The sequence below is a fragment of the Gossypium hirsutum genome, chromosome D12, assembly GCF_007990345.1.
Source record: "Gossypium hirsutum isolate 1008001.06 chromosome D12, Gossypium_hirsutum_v2.1, whole genome shotgun sequence".
NCBI classification, from domain to species: domain Eukaryota; kingdom Viridiplantae; phylum Streptophyta; class Magnoliopsida; order Malvales; family Malvaceae; genus Gossypium; species Gossypium hirsutum.
Window position 1 is genome coordinate 42456733 of NC_053448.1, and position 18928 is coordinate 42475660.

Below are 18928 nucleotides of genomic sequence, written 5' to 3' on the forward strand. Positions count from 1 at the left end.
GTCTTAATTTAATTAGTATGACTATTGTTGTCAAGATAGGAGGACGTGGGTTCGAGTGCATTGAAGCGCGTTATCCTCCTATTTATGGATTGGAAAAAAATTTTGAGTAATTCTAAGTGTTATATAAAAAAAAAAGTAGATAAGATCATAACTTATAATGAAAAACTATACATCTGTCAATTAAGCGAATTAAAAAAGTTTTCATATTCGAATTATTTTGAATTAATTCTTGACATTTTAGATTTAGGATCATTTTAAATTCAAATTATATTATGTAGTTAAGGTCATGGATCATTACGTATTTAGATTATTTGGGTCTTGAATCATTTCAAGTTCGAATCAATTTCAAGATAAAATTAAAAAAATATGAACTATTGACTTTTTACAGTCAAATCGGATTAGATTGGATTTAGATTAATCAATTTAAATCTTCAAGCTCGAATTCAAATTGATAGGTAGAATTAGTATGGGAGAAAACTGTAAAATTCTATTGTGAAAATAAGATAAAAATTCAATTCTGGTATAGCAATCAGCAGATGACAAGAGTTGAATAGTAGTGAACAAAATTTCAGTCAAGTTTTATTATGGGGAGGGATTATCTAATATTTGGTCCCTGAATTTAGTAATTAGGTTCATTTTGATGCTTTCTTTTTTTGGTTCACTTTGGCTCTTGAACTTGACAACTAGATTCATTTTGATCGTGAATTTAGATTTTGTCAAGATTTGATAATGCGATCATAGTTCTTCAAACATGACTGGTTGATCGAACCGATTAGACTAAGAACCGATCGTTATATTGATCCAAACAAGAAATTTAACCAATTGAATAAAAAAATTGCTAAAATTTGATAAAAATTAAAAATTGGACCAAAAACATGTAGTTAAACAAATTGAACAGTTTAATAAAATTTTTATTTTTAAAATTTTTATGAATTTTTAATTAATTATTTAATTATTGCCGGTCCAGCAATTGAATGGATCAAATCGAGAACTAGTGTCTGATCGATTCATTTGCTAGTCCGATTATTAGAACACTACATGTGACACTCTAAAATTGCATTATGTCATCACCTAAAAATTTATATAAATTTTTAAAATTTCAAATCATCAAACTTATAATTTTCAAGTTCGGTAACCAAAATGAAATCTAGCTGATAAGTTCAAGTGCCAAAGTGGATAAAAAAAAAGTAAAGATATCAAAGTAGACCTAATTATCAAACTCAGGGACCAAAAATTATATTATTGGGAAAGTTTTACGAAGCTAAATAGCTGATCCTAGGATTTAAAAGCTGCCTGAATCATAGCCAGAAGTGGCCACATACAAAAATCCAAATAAATAAAATATAATTTCTTAACAATCTAAGGATACTCAATTATCATTGATCAATGTTGATTATTAGTTTGTTTTACTGTAACTGTATCACCATGACGAGTATTCGCACACTATCCTATACTACACTGTATTTCATTGTAAAGTGACACAAACAAAAGATGAATTCAATGGTCACACAGCACCAAATTGGAGCCTTTCTTACAAAGGCCTTGTTCTCCAACAGAAGAAACCAACTTACCGTAACTGTATCGGAGGGGCATCCTTCCGAAAACTCTATGGAACTCAGTTATACATTTCCCTCTCCTCTTCCGGTGCTCTGCTTTCCTACTGCTCAACCCCACGTCTCTTACTAGTCTTAAGCCATCGCCGTCGCTATCTTCATTTCTTGGGTCTCCCCAATCTCTGGCCCTTTCCGCTCCCACCATTAAAGGCCCTGTATTTGTCTCCTCTGCCACCACAAAGTTCATCAGAATATCCTCGCAATTCCGCATCTCATCAACCATCTTCCTCATCTCATGCATGGGGGAACCTCCTCCGCAACTGTACTTGAACAAATACTCCCTCTTCATCATCATGAACTTGGTGAGCACTATAGAATACTTGTTCGGATGCACTGTATAAATCCACTCCTTCCTTGTCATATCTATATCATGCGATCTCACGAATATCCCAATTAAACGATCTGGATTCCCCTTCCACATCCTGAATGCGAATTCCACTGTTTTCATATCCACTTCCACGTCATCATCACACACCAGAACGGCACGTGTACCAATCGACGACCTCGGCAGGAACCGGGCATTCAAGCTGCTTGACGGTTGAGGCACGAGGGAGATGGCAGCATTGCCCCAGGATGAAACCGACAGATTGTATGCCAATTGAGAAAGAGTAAGGGGTGAGGTGGAGGGGTTACCCCAGAGAACCAGCACAGAGGATACCACCGGGGATGCGGAGTAAGAGGCAGCAATGGACTGAAGCAGAGGGATGCGGGACTCGGAATAGCCATTGATGAGAACAGTTAACTGATCAGATCTGAGAGTGCGAGGATTGGGCTGATTTCCGGGGTGGCATACTGACAATAAGATTGTGTCTTTTTCAATGTCTGAAGAGAGATTAGGGATGCGGAGACACAACACAACCGAGAGGGAGAAGAAGAGGCAGATTGCAACTGCATATACTCCCATCTTGGCCTCAACTCAACTCAACTCGACTCCAGTCAACTTGAATGTGATACTTAATTGACCAGCACAAAAGTAGCCCTGTTTTGTTTTTCCTTTTTGTTTGAGAAATAGAATGAAAACCCTAAATCCTTGTTCTTAATTAAGAAAAAGAATTTACAAACATAATCAATTCCTAAGATAAGATAGCACTAGCAGAAAAATTGCATTTGCATTTGCATTGCAGCCCTAATTGAATTTAATTACTAACAAATGATTTTGTTTTCAGTACCTAAACCAATCAAACTTCAAAAAAAGAAAAAACCCAAAGGAGGCTCCTCTAACAGTCAAGCTCATGATCTCCATCAAATTCATTCTTCTTTCAATACCTATCTTAAACGTTTAGCTTATGTAAATGTAATCAATCATATAATTCATATTAGTTACCTTCCGATGGATTTACCACCGCCGATTGGGAACGGAGGTATCTGCGCACAATTCACCAAGCCGGCATCATGCCCGGCCAATTGCTTCCGAACGGGGCCTGTTTGCCGCTGTTGATGGCGTGCTCATGCCTTCTGACCTAGTACTCGCGTCGAGAAATTAGGGTTCTGTGCTGCACAGCAACCAAAAGAAGAGGAGAAAGAAGGGTAAAATGTGGAACGGAGTTGCCGTGTATTATTCACAAGTTAGTCCTCCCATTTTAATTTGTCAAAATTTCATCCTTGTACTTTATAAAACTGAAAATTTAAGCTTGAGTTAATTCTTTTTTATAATCCATTTGATATAAATTGTTAAATTGTGGACTTCTACTAATTTCTTTCGGGTAAAAATATCATAAAAATCCCTATACCAATAATTAGATTGCAATTTATCTCTCTACTCAAGAAATATGTAAAACAATTCTTATGTGTTAAATTAACAGGTAAAATGATATGTTTTATTAAAAATTTCATTCATTTTATGGAATAACCCAATAATAATGACACGTGTATTTTATCCAGACATAGTGGCACCAATTTTTAAGAGTAAAAAATTAATAAAATTTTTAACTAAAACATCAGTTTGCTCTTTTATGTAATGTAGAGAGACTAATCTACCCATTTTTTTAAGTAAAGAAAGCAAAATACAATTAGACTCTTAATACAAAAACCTTCATGATAATTTACGATCTAAAATGTTGAACTAAGTTTATTCATTATGGAAAAAAAAAAAAAGAACGACAATTGAAGAGAAGGCCAAACAAAAATTATTTATACTTTCAAAAGATACATATTTTAGTCGATATATTCCATTCTAACATAAGATTTCCCTTATTTTTTACCCAAAAAATATTTAAAAAAAAAACAAAACAAGAATAGAACTTTTAAAGCAATGTTTCATATGTAAACAATCACAATTCGTAGGATTATTAGAAACCAGCACAGCACCATTGACTGCAAATCCTTCAAGTCCGTAAACCATTTTACACAAGCTAAACTCCATTTTGCATAGTAGTCCGAAACTTGAAAGCCGGTTGAGATCAAAATATTCCGAGACAATAATGTAATAATACTGTCAGTTGGTCTGTTCCCGAAGTTCAAGCAGGACTGCCATTGATATGTTTCTTTCTACGAGTACCTGTAATGGTGCCAATTGCCAAACCAGATATGACTTCCGTATCAACTTCCGAAACAAGCAAATGAATTCATTATGCATATAACTCGAGGTCGGGTTTAACATAGATATGGCATGCATGAATTGCATACTTGTATAAGAAGGAACGGGAACTAAAGCACAAGACGGAGAATCGTTACACTGATATTGTGAGATGCGAAATCGCTTTAAGACTCAAAAGGACCAAACTTAAAAAACATCATGTTGTTTATTCCTACAAATTCACATCATCTACTGCACTAATCACCCTGTGTTTTTTATTCCAAAAGCACATACAAGTACAGTTCGAAATTGATGAACATGAGTCATTTCACGGTAAAAGTACTAGGGAGATTCTTGCAGTAGAAGTCGGATTGCATTTTGCCCTCTCTACTAAAAAATGAGCAAATTTATCCCCGTACGTTAGATCAAAGAACAAACCAGTCCTTTTGATAAAAATTTCAACCATTTTTACTGTTAAAAATTGGTCCTTTTGTGTCAGCATGAAACACAGTGTAACAGTAAAAATGGATGAAATTTTAAACAAAAAAGACCAGTTTGCTATTTGATCTAATGGTCAGGAACTAATTTGTTGTTTTTTTAGTAAAAGGGGCAAAATGCAATATATGGGCCTCCATGGTACTTTTACTGTCATTTCACCAATATTGCTGCTCATTCAGATATAAAATGAAATGACATCTACAATCTACAATCTAAAACATGCAAGTTCGAGACATATCCCCATTATTCAATGAGCTACCTTTAACTTTTGCCTATTATGTTTCGAATTCAAGGATAATAGGAGACAAAATCCTAAAGAAAGACCATCAAGAATAATTAGCCTTGCAACAGCAGTCAGTCATGTTCGGTCACGGTCCTGTTTAGTCGGCTAATGTCTAAAATTCACGGTCATAACGTTCTTAAATAGCTTTCTAACCTTATATGTAAGAGTGACCAAAGTTACTCGACTTTACCAGTATGTTTCTTGCTCCAAAGGACCTCCCCGTCAATGGCAGTGAGATGTTTATCATCAAGGCGCTTCCACGTCTTAATTGACTTGACAGTACCCCAACCTCCTTCCTCAGTCTTCTCTAAAGACGCTACCACCACCCTAGCTCTCCTAGGCCATCCAGCTTTCCCATAAGCATGGTATCCAAAACCACCACCATAACACAGTTGTATACCAGTCAATTGGCCACAAAAATCGTTGACGTGATCATGACCAGTAAATACAGCCTTCACATCCCCAGCTTCTACCAAAGTTGTGAAGAAACCCGAGTTCACGGAAGCAGAGCCAATGTCTTCTTGTCTCACCCCAGTGAAGTTCGTTGAGTCAAAACTTGCAACTTCAGGCAACGGTATGTGAAAATAAACAAGTCCAGGTGCAGATGATTTTTGAGCATTTGGTGGGCTCATGTAAGCTCTCTGCAGAACAAATAAAACAATTCACTAGGCACGAAAGGTGGCATCCAAACGAGAATCAAATGAGGTTCATACCCGAAGCTTTGCAGAAGTACGTTGAAACCATAACTGTTGAGAGGGTTTAATCCAACCATAACCCGGGATAGCTGGAACCGTCGAGTAATCTCCACTGTCAAGGAAGTAGAGATTGAGAATAGATTTGTTTACAAAATCGGACCCTTCGACTCCACCGACCTCTAGGTTATAGTTGCCAAAACCATCAATAACATGTAATTCAGAAGGATTGAATTGAGACAAAGTATGATTCAATCCAACAATGTGTTTCATAACGCCTTCCCTCGATAATGTGCCTTCTTGGTCATGGTTCCCCAAAACAGCAGCCCATGGAATTCTAGCAGCAATTGCAGGGGCAAATGCTGCATCCATTGATTTCGCCGAATCCTTGGAATCGAATCCATAGATGTTATCCCCTAAACATATATGCATAACAGTTGCATATCACAATAAAGAACATTAAAGCCACCATATAAACAAAAGCAAGCTTGCTCCACCTGTATGTTAACTAAACAATTTACCAACTTAAAGATTCAATTTTCACAATTTCATCTCATAAAGTTCAAATTTTAGGGTTTTGGTTGTAAAAGTACCTTAGAGGCCCTTGAAGTAAGAGTCAGATGACATTTTGCCCTCTCTACTGAAAAAATAGGCAATTTAGTCCTTGCATGTTAGATCAAAGAGTAAATTGGTCCTTTTGTTAAAAATTTCATTAATTTCTACTGTAAAAATTGGTCTTTGTACGTCAACATGATGTAAATGTGGCACGCAACGTTTCACTTTCTGGTTATTCCATCAGTCACACCAGTTTTTAACCGTACAAATAGATGAAAATTTAAAAAAAAATGACTAATTTGCTCTTTGATTAAACTTGTGGAAGGATTAATTTGCCCATGCAGAGAGGGCAAAATGCAATCTGACTACAGGGAACTCTATGGTACTTTTACCGTGTTTTGGTCAATATCCTCTTTCATCTTATGCTATGGTATTAATAGCTAGCAAGAAGAAAATTCAGGGTATTGGCCAATGTCCTCTTGAAACACCATTAAAGCCACCATATAAACAAAAGCAAGTTTGCTCTACTTGTATGTTAACGAAACAATTACTAAATTAAAGATTAAATTTTCACATTTTCATCTCATAAGGTTCAAAATTTAGGGTTTTGGTCAATGTTTACAAGAAGAAAATACAGGGTATTAGCCAATGTCCTCTTGAAAGCCACCATATAAACAAAAAGCAAGCTTGCTTTACCTGTATGTTAACTAAACAATTACTAAATTAAAGACTAAAATTTTCACATTTTCATATCATAAAGTTCAAAATTTTCCCACAAATAGCATCAGTTGATTCAAACAAAAAAAAAGTTTATTAGCTTTACCAGTGAAAATGATGAAATTGGGTTTCTCAGCTTCAATCATGCGGTGGATAAACGCCGTCGTGTTAAGGTCAGAGCAACCATCAACTTGACTAGGCAACACATCTTCACACGGTGTCGTTTTACCATCAGCGTAGTGCATGTCCGCCACTTGAAGTATCTTGAACTCTCCGTTCCGGCCAAACCTCAGCTTCGGCGACGGCTTCCGCGATAGATGATGCTGTTGCGGAGGATGTCGCCTGACGGCGGCGGAGACGTTAATGGGCACAAAACAAAGCGAAAGCACAGCGATCGCAAGTGAAACCCAGAGGTTTTTCTTGTTGATGTTAACAAATGTTGAAGAAGGTTGCACCATTGTTGCTCTTTTCATTTACCCTTTTTCCTCGGTTTACAGTTAATGATACACTTCCCCGTTGTTTGGGTTTTAAGGCACCGTGAGAGTTGACAGCAGAAGAGGATCACAGAATCACAGGCACGCTGTAGCCTTTGCTTTCCCCGTCATATGTCATTTGTATTAAATTTATGTATTTGTTAAAATAAGTCGTTTTACCCTTCAAAATTTTAGAATTTAGTCTTTATACTTTTATTTTTAAAAAATTTAGTCTCTTCACTTTTTAGGTTTCAAAATTGAGGTCTAATTATTAATATTGTTAAATTTATTAATACAAAATTTTGAAATAAAAAAAAATACGCATAGCCATTTAACTTAAAAAAGCGACATTGCAATGAAACTAAAATTAATAAAATAATTTTACCAATATTTAACAGTTGGACCTAAAATTTAAAACCTGAAAAGTAGAAGCTATATTCGTAGAAGTAAAAGTATAGAGACAATATTCCTAGAAATAAAAACACAGAAACTAAATTTCAATTTTACTAATAGTACAAAGATTTATGGTATATTTTAACCATATATATTCCATTAATTTAGCTCGCACTCTATATATGGCTTAAAATATGTTTTGGTCATTGAATTTTAAAAATTTACGATATAATCATTCATGTTATCAATTTATTATATTTTTTCACTTAGTCGTTAATTGTATAAGGTAAGCTAACGTGATAGGTTATATCATCATTACGAAATAATAATATGATGTGTCATGTCAACTTGTCAACTATAATTAACAGCTCGATGACAAAAGATGTAGTAAATCGATAAAGTTAATAACCATATTATAACTGTTTAAAATTCGGTGACAAAAACATAAGTTAAACTATATGTGACTGACTAATGTAGTTTACCCTTTTATTTTTAATTTAAAAAATTTAGTCCCCACATTTCTAGCTTAACAACTAAAGTTGGCTCAATTGATTGCATGACTATTGAAGGAAGGTCGACTCTATTGGAAGAAGTTTACAATATGTCATCTACTTAGAGTTGATAGATTCCTCAACAAGTCAATATTGTCTCCCAACTTTTCCGAAAGGTTGAGTGCATGAAGAGGCGACGAATTCACAAGATAGAAGTGTCATGTCAAGTGTTTGATTGCGCAACAATGTTTTATACGCCATAGAGCATGGTTCAAAACTCATCAAGTACAAATATGAGATTTCCTTAATGGACAATCATGTGCAACACGCATGGTCTGCCTTATCAAGCACTCGATGATTCATCATTCTGTAAGCCCGTCACTTCTTCAAGTTACATTTTTAGTCACTCAGACCCTTAACAGATTCGAGAGACAAAACCTTCACCAGAGCCAATATAGACTTGTTGAGGAGTTTGTCGACTCCCAATAAATGATACTTTGAAACCATCTCTTGAAAGAGTTGATCTCCCCTCAACAATAACAGCTTTAAAATAATAAAATTTGTTAACTTGTCCAATTTAAAATTATTTTAAAGCTGTAGAAGCAAAAAAAAAAATGTCAACTTTCATTATCTTTCTTTGACATGGTAATTTTCCTTTTTTACTTAGAACTGGGATTCAAAATTTTTATTTACTTTGATGATGTTAGTAATTGAATTTCTAAGTATGAAAATTTTTCATTTAAAAAACCATATAATTCAATTTAATAGAAATATTTTGAGGATATTAATTATTAAATTTCAATTGTTAAATAGAAATTAAAAGTAAATGGACTAGCCAATAATCATAGAAATTGTTGGTAAAATAATGTACTCTTTTGCAAAATGTATAAAAATTAATAGCAAATAAAATCATAGCCCAAATTCATTAGCATAATTTATAAGTTGTTTTTTCAGGTTCTGATACTATTTAGTAGGTTTTGCATAGTGTAAACTTTGATATAATTTTATTTATATGCATTTTAAGTCATAATTATATGTTAAACTCGAATTTGTTAAGATTGTATTTAGAAAGTTATCTAGTAATTAGATTTGGATGTAATTGTTTATAAATTACACAATAGAAAATTTAAGGGGGGTTGGCAGGGGCCTCGACCCCCCTAAAATGAAAAATTTTCTATTTAGACCCTTTAAAATTTTTAAAATTTTAAATTAGTAAAAGTAAAATTATACTTTGGCCTCACCTAAAAATTTTTTTTGGCTTTGCCCTTGATAGCATGTTTGGGAAACCATTGTAATTGGTGGGTTTCATAAGATTAGGTGTAATCGGATTACCTCAATTACATTTTCCAATTCTTAAGGATGGGTGAGAATTAGAGTAATTACGAAGATAATTACACCCAAATCTAATTTTAAAAAATTATTTTTATATAAGTTATGAAAATTATATTATAAGTATGGACACCTATGAGTGTTTGGGATTGTTATGACAAAATTTCTTATATTATAATCCTAAAAAATTATATTATAAAAATAATTTATGTATTTTATAAAGTTATAACACAAAAATTATTTTTATCACACTAATATTTTTTATAATATATTTTTAAAAATATAAAATATGTAACTACATAATTACAATTTATACTGTCAAACATGATATAAGAAATTACGATGTAATTAGACTTTGTCAGCCAAACACGTATAAGAAATTACAATTTTTTGTAATTACAAGAGAGTGTAATTTCTTCATTCAATTACTCTTGTTGTCCAAACAAACTCTAAATGTTACCTTTTAAAGATGACTGTGTAGATTTTTGTAAATAAATAAAAAGACGATATAATTTTTTGTCTCTGAGCTTGGCAATTAGATCCACTTTGGTACATGTACATTTTTTTAATTCACTTTGATACTTGAACTTGGCAACTAAATTTATTTTGGTCTCTAAACTTGGATTCCGTCAAGATTTGATGATATGACCAATATTTTTAGAACATGCGTGGATTGGTCAGTTGGAGCAATTGGACCAAGAGTCGACTAGTATACTAGTCCAAACAAAGGAGTTGAACCGATTGAATTAGAAATTGGTTGAAACCAATAAATATCGAAAACTGAGACAAAAACCAATAGTTGAACCGGTTTATTAAAAATTCATTTTTAAATTTTTATGATTTATTTAATTATTATTGGTTTAATAGTTGAACAAATCAAATCGATTGAATCGAGAACCAATGGTTTGACTGATTCAACCACAAGTTCGATGATTAAAACACTACATGTGACACTATAAGATTCTATTACATCATCATTTGAAATATGTCACATCATTAATTTTTTTATATTTTTTCAAATTTAGGGACTGAAATGAATCAAATTGCTAAGTTCAAGTATCAAAGTGGATAAAAAAATATAGGTACTAAAGTGAATCTAATTCCAAGTTGGTGGATAAAAAATTATATTATACCATAAATAAATAAAGGACAAAGTGAACATCTTAATGTATTATTTTTATGTAAAAACAATTAAAGATCTGCATCACTGTCGTTTTGTCCCTTGGATCCAGCATATACCTAATGGAGTTTAATATGAAATCACCACAGCCAAGTGCCAATCAGACAAAATCATAACCTATCACAGGACAAGCTCTAGCCTCTCACGAGATTGTGAATCCGTGAGCTTCAATATTTGACATCATGTCTTCCAATGTCAAAATTCTACGATGATTAATTGGAGGAAAAAACATGTCCAATTCATTGAATTCTATGCTTGTTTTTTTTTTTATTATTATTACATCACTTTTGATGATAAATATATATATATATTATTAAGAGGAGGTAAACAGTTTTGCAAAAAAGGTTTTAAAGTGTTGGTGCATCTTTCGACAAGTCCGTATTATATTTTATCGAAATTTTGTTTTTCGATTTTGTGAAGAGTTTGAGTGCCTAAGATGATGAATTCAACATTATAGGAGTACCTTGTTATGATAGATCGTGCGTGACACATAATCAACTACTAAAGAAATGTGAGCATTTGCACTTCATAGGGCTTAAACTTTAGCATTGAGCAACCATACTATACTAGTCTATTCAGGAGAGGAGCTCTATTCTATTGAACCATCTTCCTCAAGCACTCACACTCTTCGTAAAGTCAAAAGACAATACTTTGATCAAAAATAAAATTGACTCATTAAAGAGTATATCTACTCTCAAAGAACAATATTTAAAGATTTCCCTTGAACAAATTTACAACCACTCAACATGTACACTTAAAAAATAATATAGTGACGTTAAAATAAAGAAGAAAAAAATAGCTGGAAGCAGGGGCGAAGCCAGAACAATTTTTTAGGGGGGACCGAATGAAATTTTAATTTTTTTTATAGTCTATATCTTTATCATTTTTAAAGGATTAAATTGAATTTTTATAATTTTATGGGGGGACAAAGTGTAATTTTACCTTTAATAATTTAAATTTTTTTAGAAAATTAAAATGTCTAAATAGCAATTTTCCATTTTAGGGGGGGTCGGGACCCCTGCCAGCCCCCCTAGATTTGCCTCTGGCTGGAAGAAAAAGGCTATTCCCATGGCCATTAACCAACATGAATGCAGCAATTGCTCCAAGATTTTAGTAAATTATACTTAAAGATCACTAAATTATAAAAAAATTTACGTTTTAGTCATTTAATTTTAAAAATTTATAAAATAGTCATTGAGTTAAACAAAAATTTTCATTTTAGTCCCTAAATTGTTAAAATCATTGTTGCGTGATATTTTATGTTCGCATTGTCTATTCCAATTGAGAGCTCTCATTTTCTTTCTTCTCTATGATTCAAATTTTTCATGAAATAACTTGGAATGTCACGAATCTATAAACCAAATTTTAAACAGCATTTTTCTACAATCTTCAATTCTAACCGTTAGATTAACTTGGACATAAGGTATCTTCTTTTATTTGTCGATGGGTACGAAGATAAAATTCGAGCTTGTTTTATAGTAATAGTAATTATTCGTTGTTGTTTTAAGGTCAATCTATTTACTCGCCTAATATTTTTCCTTGTTCACTAATAAATCGACTAATTAAACTCATGTTTCTATAATCAATTCGATCCCCCAATTGGATCAAGGGCAAACGCCTACAAAAAGATCGCTTGGATTTAAGAAAGAGTCGCTTGGATTTATCCATGATTTCTTTATTCCTTATTTCTAAAAAAAAATCCTATCCCTATCTCTATTTCTAAAATCCTATTTTGAAATAGGATCTACTGTACTAATCGTCGAATCGTCACTTGAGCTCGCTAGCTAGACTTTAAAAAAAAAATCAATGACTTAAATGAAAACTCTCGAATAATTCAATAACCATTTTATAATTTTTTAAATTAAATGACAAAAACTTAATTTTATTAATTGATTAATCACCTTAGGTGTAGTTTATAATTTTCTTCTTCCTCATTATGTTTGATATACTGGTTAGAGGATTTATTATATGATTTATTTTTCTTTTCCTTTTTGCAGATACCATGCTGCTTCTTCTTTGATATTTTTAGGTACCTTTTCTCTCAGTTCCAACTACTTCAATTTTGGAAATAAGAACTTAAGTTTAAACCTGAAAACCATATTATTAGAACACATAGTCACGGAACTTTAAAAAATTTAATCTTTATAAATCAAACATAAACGATACTTTAATTTCGCAGATTCTACGTATTACAAAACATATGTGAAAATCAAGAAAAAAAATTCTATTGCAAATAAACAAACAAAGAATTTACATGATTTCATACAGTGATATTTCTTTGATTACCAAAGACAACAACCATTTTGAGCTCAAATAGAGACATAGCAGAATACATCACAAGTGCTCACCACATCAAAGACAGGACATAAATAGTATAGAATCCACCAACATGACAAAAAACATGGCAAGGAAACAAAAAATTTAGTTCAAGTATCCTTATCTTTTACTGCTATAACAGAAGATTTGAACCAAGGTACACATCCTGAGGTTGTCTTTTGATATAACCTGTATGCTTCAGCTCGGTACTCTTGTTTCAACATCCGCCGCTCGACGAGCACGGTAACGTAAGCTAAGCACATGCTATTAATCAAAGCTCCAACAAAGGTCCATCCATGTCCCAAGTTCCAAGCGAATACAACCAGGCCCCACCACCACAATTGCTCGCCGAAATAGTTCGGATGACGCGAGTATCGCCACAAGCCTCGGTCGAGATTAGGGACCATAGGCTTTCTGAGTTGTTTTAGCTTGCTATTTGTGGTCACAAAATCATGGAGCTGTGTATCTGCGAAGTAGGCTATAACAATGCCACACAAACAAACGCTAGCAGCAACAAAGTCCCACATATTCAAGGGCTTATCAACTGAGTGTACCACATAGAGTGGAAGACATATCCCAATCAAAAATATCTGCACGGTTTAATAAATAACCTAAGTTCAAGTTCTCTAATCACCATTTTTATAGTTGCATATATTGAAGCTTAATACAAGGGAAGAAAAATACAAGAAAACAAGAATCACTATTTATTAAGGACAATTCGCCCATGGCATATCTTTCAGGATTCAATAAGCACTTCCATTACAAGAAAGAACATGAACAAGAAGAACAACACAAAAGGCAAAGAGTGAACGATAAATTTTGGTTAAAATATGTCATAGGTCCTTGTACTTTTCTAAAATTTGGAATGTTGTCATGTACTTTTATTTCTAGAAATTTAGTTACTCTACTTTTCAAATTTTAAAATTCAAGTGCACTAGTGAACTTTTGTATGATATAAAAATAAATATTTTATATTTAAAATAGTAAAAATAAATTGAAAATTCTTGTATTTTAGAAATATTTATGAAATACACGTGTATTTCTAAGTTCTAACAATTTACTTGTTGCAAAGTAAACCAAACCTTCAACAAAACTACAAATTCCAAATCTTTCATTTGCTCATATTATATTATTAAAAAAACCATTTTTAAGCACTAAAATTGATAAAAGCAACAAAAAAGAAATGAAAAATTCACCTGTTGAGAAAAGTAGACAGCAAAGAATGAAATCCACCACCAATGGCGACCATACTGTCGACGCATATCAGTAAACCTCCAATCTTCTCTAGCACCCCATTGCCAATTTTCACGTCTAAAATAGTTATGAGTCAACCTGATACTCCAAACCCATGTCAACATTATCACAACCTTCGATCTCCATAAATCAAATTGAGCCAATGGGTGTGTTGCATAATAATAAACTAACATCACCGGTATCACCGTCCAATACAAATCAATCATCTGAAAAACCAACAAAAGAAAAACCCATCACAAATATGGAAATTTAAATAATAATAATAATAAAACAAGAAACTAGTAATTGAAAAAGTTCACTGACCCAGTTGCTAGATTGGATGTGACCGATGACCCAGAAAAGAACATTGACATTGAAGAAAAATAAGACATTAGCTAAGAGCAAAGGGTGGTGAAAGCACCATGACCAAAGAGGAGAAAGAGAAGCGCCGCCATTGTTGGTCTGTAAATGGTTGACGAAATAAAGGTAGAAGAGAATTGAAGGGAGAGGAACAAGAAATGATACGACGGCGTTGTTGAAATTGCTTCTAGACATTGTTTTTAGCTTTGGGTTTTTGGGATTTTGGGGTGTTATGGTCAGTGTGGAGCAAACGAGGGCTGAATTTTATAGCAGAAGGTGTAGAATTGAGTTTATTTTCTTTTGGTTTTTTGTGGGACAAAGCTAAAGCTAAGTTGAAATGATAATGAGAGCAAAGATTGGTGATGAACTGATGATGAAGACCTTTTTCGTGTGTGTGTGTATGAAAGGTGGCGAATGGGCTCCCATGACCGCCACATTATGTCCATGATCGATGCTGGTTTATAATTATGATTTTTCGGCCTATTCTTTGTTGAAAAGGCCATTTTTGGGTTGGTCTCGATCATTATTTATTTGGTAAACTATACTCAAAATCACTAAACTATTACTAAGTCTATGTTTTGGTTATTCAACTTTAAAAAGTAATAAAATAATCACTAAACAATTTGAATGTTTTCATTGAAGTTACTATACTATTAAAATCGTTGTTGTATTGCTTTTTTTATTCATATCGCCTGCATCAATTGAAAGCTCTCTTTCTTTTCCACAGTTCAGTTTTTTTTTCATAAAACTGTTTTAAATGTCATGAATTTGAGAACCAAAATTCAAACAACTTTCTCCAATCTCTAACATTGATTATTAAATTAACTTGAATCTAAGATATGTTCTTATACTCGTTAATAGGTACTAATCTATTGTACAAATCATTGAATCATTGTTTAGAGCTTACTAGTCGAACTTTCTTCTTTTAAGAAAAGAACCTCGACAATTCAATGACTTAAATAAAAAATTTTAAATAATTTAGTGACTTAAACTTTCACCCTATACAAGGATCAAATTACAAATTGAAGTAATTACTTTGGGGGTTTTCGTAAAGTAAAAAGGATTAGGTTAATAATTAGTCCTTTAATTCTTTTAAAAACTAACTTTAGGCAATCCTAATAATTTGATCAGTTTACCTTTGACTCAAAAGTATACAAACTCCTTTTTTTTTATCTAATTAATAAAATACATAATAATGGATTTGGTTTACGGTGCTTGAAGTGCATGTAATGATGGGTGCAGTAGCCTGTAAAAGGCGAGCTTTTAATTATGAAACTCACATGGAAATCGGAATCCACACAGCCACTGGGCTTTGTAAAATAATACTATTCGAAACCTCGTTTCCGGTCCCCAACTCCGGCTGTCAACCTGCATAAAGATATCCACAATCTACGCCAGCCAGAGAAGTAAATAAAACGGCTATAATATTGTAATCCCACCACTCCTGGGGTGGAGAGATCCATCCCACATCCTTTAGTTAAAACGTTTTCTTTTTGTTTATAATTCATTTTAATTTACTCTTCTACAGTAATTGAAAGGAATGGATTTATAGATGGCGTATAATGTCTCTTTTAGAATAAAGTCTAAATTAACAGAACACATGAATATTAATGGTTAAAGTTATTATTATGTCAATTTTAAAAGCTGACAAGTTATCAATCAAGATGATAATGTTTCACACACCTTACTCGACTTTCGGTATTTTACACGCATCATGCATTCGACCCCTAGACAAAGCTAAGAGACAAATCCCTCGTCGAGGACAGCATTAAATGTGTGAGGGTCCAACACTCAACAACTTTCAAAAGCAAACCCTTCTAGTTCTTTAAAAAAATAAGAGAAAGAAATTATGATTTTGATAATTCTACTATATTCAAATTTGAGATTTAGTTATTATAGTTTAATTTAACATAATATTGTTTCTTTACTTTATAATTTCGTTAATTTGTCCAAATAGTTTAAAATATTAATCATTTCGATTAAAGTACACAAGTAATTTTTTCTTGAAAAACATTTCTTTCAACTCATCATGCTGATAATGAGTGTAATAGCCTGATTTTCAGTAATGTCGAAAATAGTGATTCGAGACCACCAAATCCGGAAAATGAGCTCGTAAATTTTATTGTTTAATATTTACGAGCTAAATGTGGTTTTTAAAATATTTTTAAATTAGTAAATTTGTGTTTATAAGGATTTATTAGATTAATTGGTTTAAAAAATGAGGTATCGAGACCTCAATATTATAAATCGAGCCGTAAATATTTATAAAAATATTTACGGAGTGTCATTAAGGTAGTATTAATATTTCATTAGAAAATTTTAACGTTTCGGTAGTCAATTAATTAAAAAAGACTAAATTGAAAATTGTGCAAAACTTGCTAAAGTGATTAAATAGCCTAAATAGTAAATAAAGGAGGACTTAAAGGGCAAATAGACCACATGAAATGGCTGAAGCGGCATAAGCTTAAAAAAATAAAAGAGAAATTGAAAATTCTAGAGAAAATCATCACCATTTTCAGCTGAAAAACAACCATTGAAGAGGGTTTAAGCTGGTTTTTCATACTCTAGCTTCATGTAATTTTAATTCTTGCTTTTTTCCTTGAAATTTCTATGTTTTGGGACTTTTACAATTAGGTCCAAATTACTATTTCATTAGTTTTTAGATTTTGTTGAAAGTTTTAGAAGTTACCATTGATGAATTCATATGATTTTAGTTATTAGATGATGAAATTGAGATCTTGGTGGATATTTAAAGGTATTTTATTAAGGAATTTTGGATGAAATCATGAATTAGGGATTAAATTGTGAAAATGAAAAATTCATGGAAAATTTTGATTTTAGTGAAAAACATGTGCTGTTATAGTTACATATAAAATTCAGGTAGGCTTGAAATAAGGGTTAAGTTACATGAATTTCATTTTCCGAGCCTAGGGACAAAATCGTAAATAAGTAAAAGTATAGGGGCAAAATAGTAATTTTGCCTAAGGTGTAAATTGAGATGAATTGAATATGAATTGTATTAAATTGAATTAAATTTACTCGTATAGATCCGGATAGATCAAAAACGGAGTTAGATTGTAGTAAAAAAAGTATCAAATTAGTATATTTCAACTCACGAATAATTGTTGAGGTAAGTTCGTGTAACTAAATTGTGTATATTTATATGCTTAAATTGAATATTGAATATGTAAATTGTATAAATGTCATGTATGTGTATATATTTTACCTCATATCCGACAATTCTTGATAAATGAATAGGTTTTGATAAAATGAATGAAACTTGATTGGATACAGGGTTCTGTTTCTCGAAATGGTAATGTTCCTACATATGTTGCAGACATACCGTAGCTCGAAAGAGCATCCCGTTACAAGCCCTCTCAAGCTTCCAGTTATAGTGTTCTTGCGAGCTTCTCGTTAAATGTTCTTCGGAGCATCTCGACCGGTTGTGTTATGCATATGTTGTAGACACACCCACGCTCTTATGAGCGTTCTATTTATAGGTTCTTTGTGAACCTCTCGTTAAAGGCTCTTCGAAGCTTCCTGTTAGTGCTTGCTTGAACTTCTCGTTATATGGCTATCCGGTGCTCTCTGCTAAAGTGCTCTTTAGAGCTTCCCGTTAAGTGCTCTTCGGAGCTACCCGATATAGACTCTTTGTGAGCTTCCCGTTATTAAGCCCGGATAAGCTTCCCGTTACATGGCTCAATGAGCTTCCTGTTATAGTGCTTGAGATAGAGCTTTCTGTTTAAGTGCTCTAATGAGTACTCCCGAACATAAATTGATGGATTTTTTATTTGTACACTTTATGTGTACTACCCTCGTATCCATCGAGATTTCAAATGATTCCACGGGTGAAATTCTGACATGAAGACAAGTGAAAATCAAAATGAAATCAATATCTGAAAAATACATGAAATGCATGGAACTTGGTATTTGATGAGCTCATCTTTGTTATTGTTATTTACATGGGATGAATAACTAATATATTTGTTGAGATTGTGTGCTTAGGCTCTGGCTAAGTTATTGGAATGTATGTGAATGTTTGCTTAATGTACAAATAAATGGTAAGCTTATTTCCCGTTATATGAACTTACTAAGCACTAAGTGCTTACTCTGTTTCATTTTCACTGTTTTATAGTACTCGGAGGCTCGCAAAAGTTGGAAGCTGGTGGGAGCTACATCACACTATCAACCGCTCCCTTTTGGTATAAATATTAATTTGACTTTGGTGTAATGGCATGTATAGGCTATTTTGGTCATTGTTGGCACCTAAATGTTGGTTG

General features: G+C 32.8%; 3 protein-coding genes across 5 annotated transcripts; all 3 read right to left on the reverse strand.

Annotated features, from left to right (window-relative positions):
• Positions 1 to 1347: 1347 nt before the first annotated feature.
• On the reverse strand, positions 1348 to 3227 carry LOC107945931 (glycosyltransferase family protein 64 C3). Of its 3 annotated transcripts, none has more exons than XM_016880095.2 (2): positions 2938 to 3227; positions 1348 to 2592 (listed from the first exon to the last, which is right to left on the reverse strand). In XM_016880095.2, exon 2 carries the CDS (start codon positions 2515 to 2517, stop codon positions 1498 to 1500), a length of 1020 nt encoding a protein of 339 aa, XP_016735584.1. In that variant the 5' UTR covers positions 2518 to 2592; positions 2938 to 3227; the 3' UTR covers positions 1348 to 1497. The 3 variants fall into 3 exon arrangements, with proteins under 3 accessions (XP_016735584.1, XP_016735583.1, XP_016735586.1); XM_016880094.2 differs by having other exon boundaries at positions 1348 to 2606; positions 2938 to 3210; XM_016880097.2 differs by having other exon boundaries at positions 1348 to 2648; positions 2938 to 3210.
• A 496-nt stretch (positions 3228 to 3723) lies between these two features.
• On the reverse strand, positions 3724 to 7478 carry LOC107945930 (probable inactive purple acid phosphatase 29). The gene is made up of 4 exons (XM_016880093.2): positions 6980 to 7478; positions 5623 to 6017; positions 5100 to 5550; positions 3724 to 4110 (listed from the first exon to the last, which is right to left on the reverse strand). Exons 1-4 carry the CDS (start codon positions 7344 to 7346, stop codon positions 4070 to 4072), a joined length of 1254 nt encoding a protein of 417 aa, XP_016735582.1. The 5' UTR covers positions 7347 to 7478; the 3' UTR covers positions 3724 to 4069.
• A 5472-nt stretch (positions 7479 to 12950) lies between these two features.
• On the reverse strand, positions 12951 to 15092 carry LOC107945929 (uncharacterized protein C594.04c). Its single transcript, XM_016880092.2, has 3 exons — positions 14613 to 15092; positions 14252 to 14515; positions 12951 to 13645 (listed from the first exon to the last, which is right to left on the reverse strand). The coding sequence occupies exons 1-3, from the start codon at positions 14841 to 14843 to the stop codon at positions 13166 to 13168; spliced, it is 975 nt and encodes a 324-aa protein (XP_016735581.1). The 5' UTR covers positions 14844 to 15092; the 3' UTR covers positions 12951 to 13165.
• Between the last annotated feature and the right edge of the window lie 3836 nt (positions 15093 to 18928).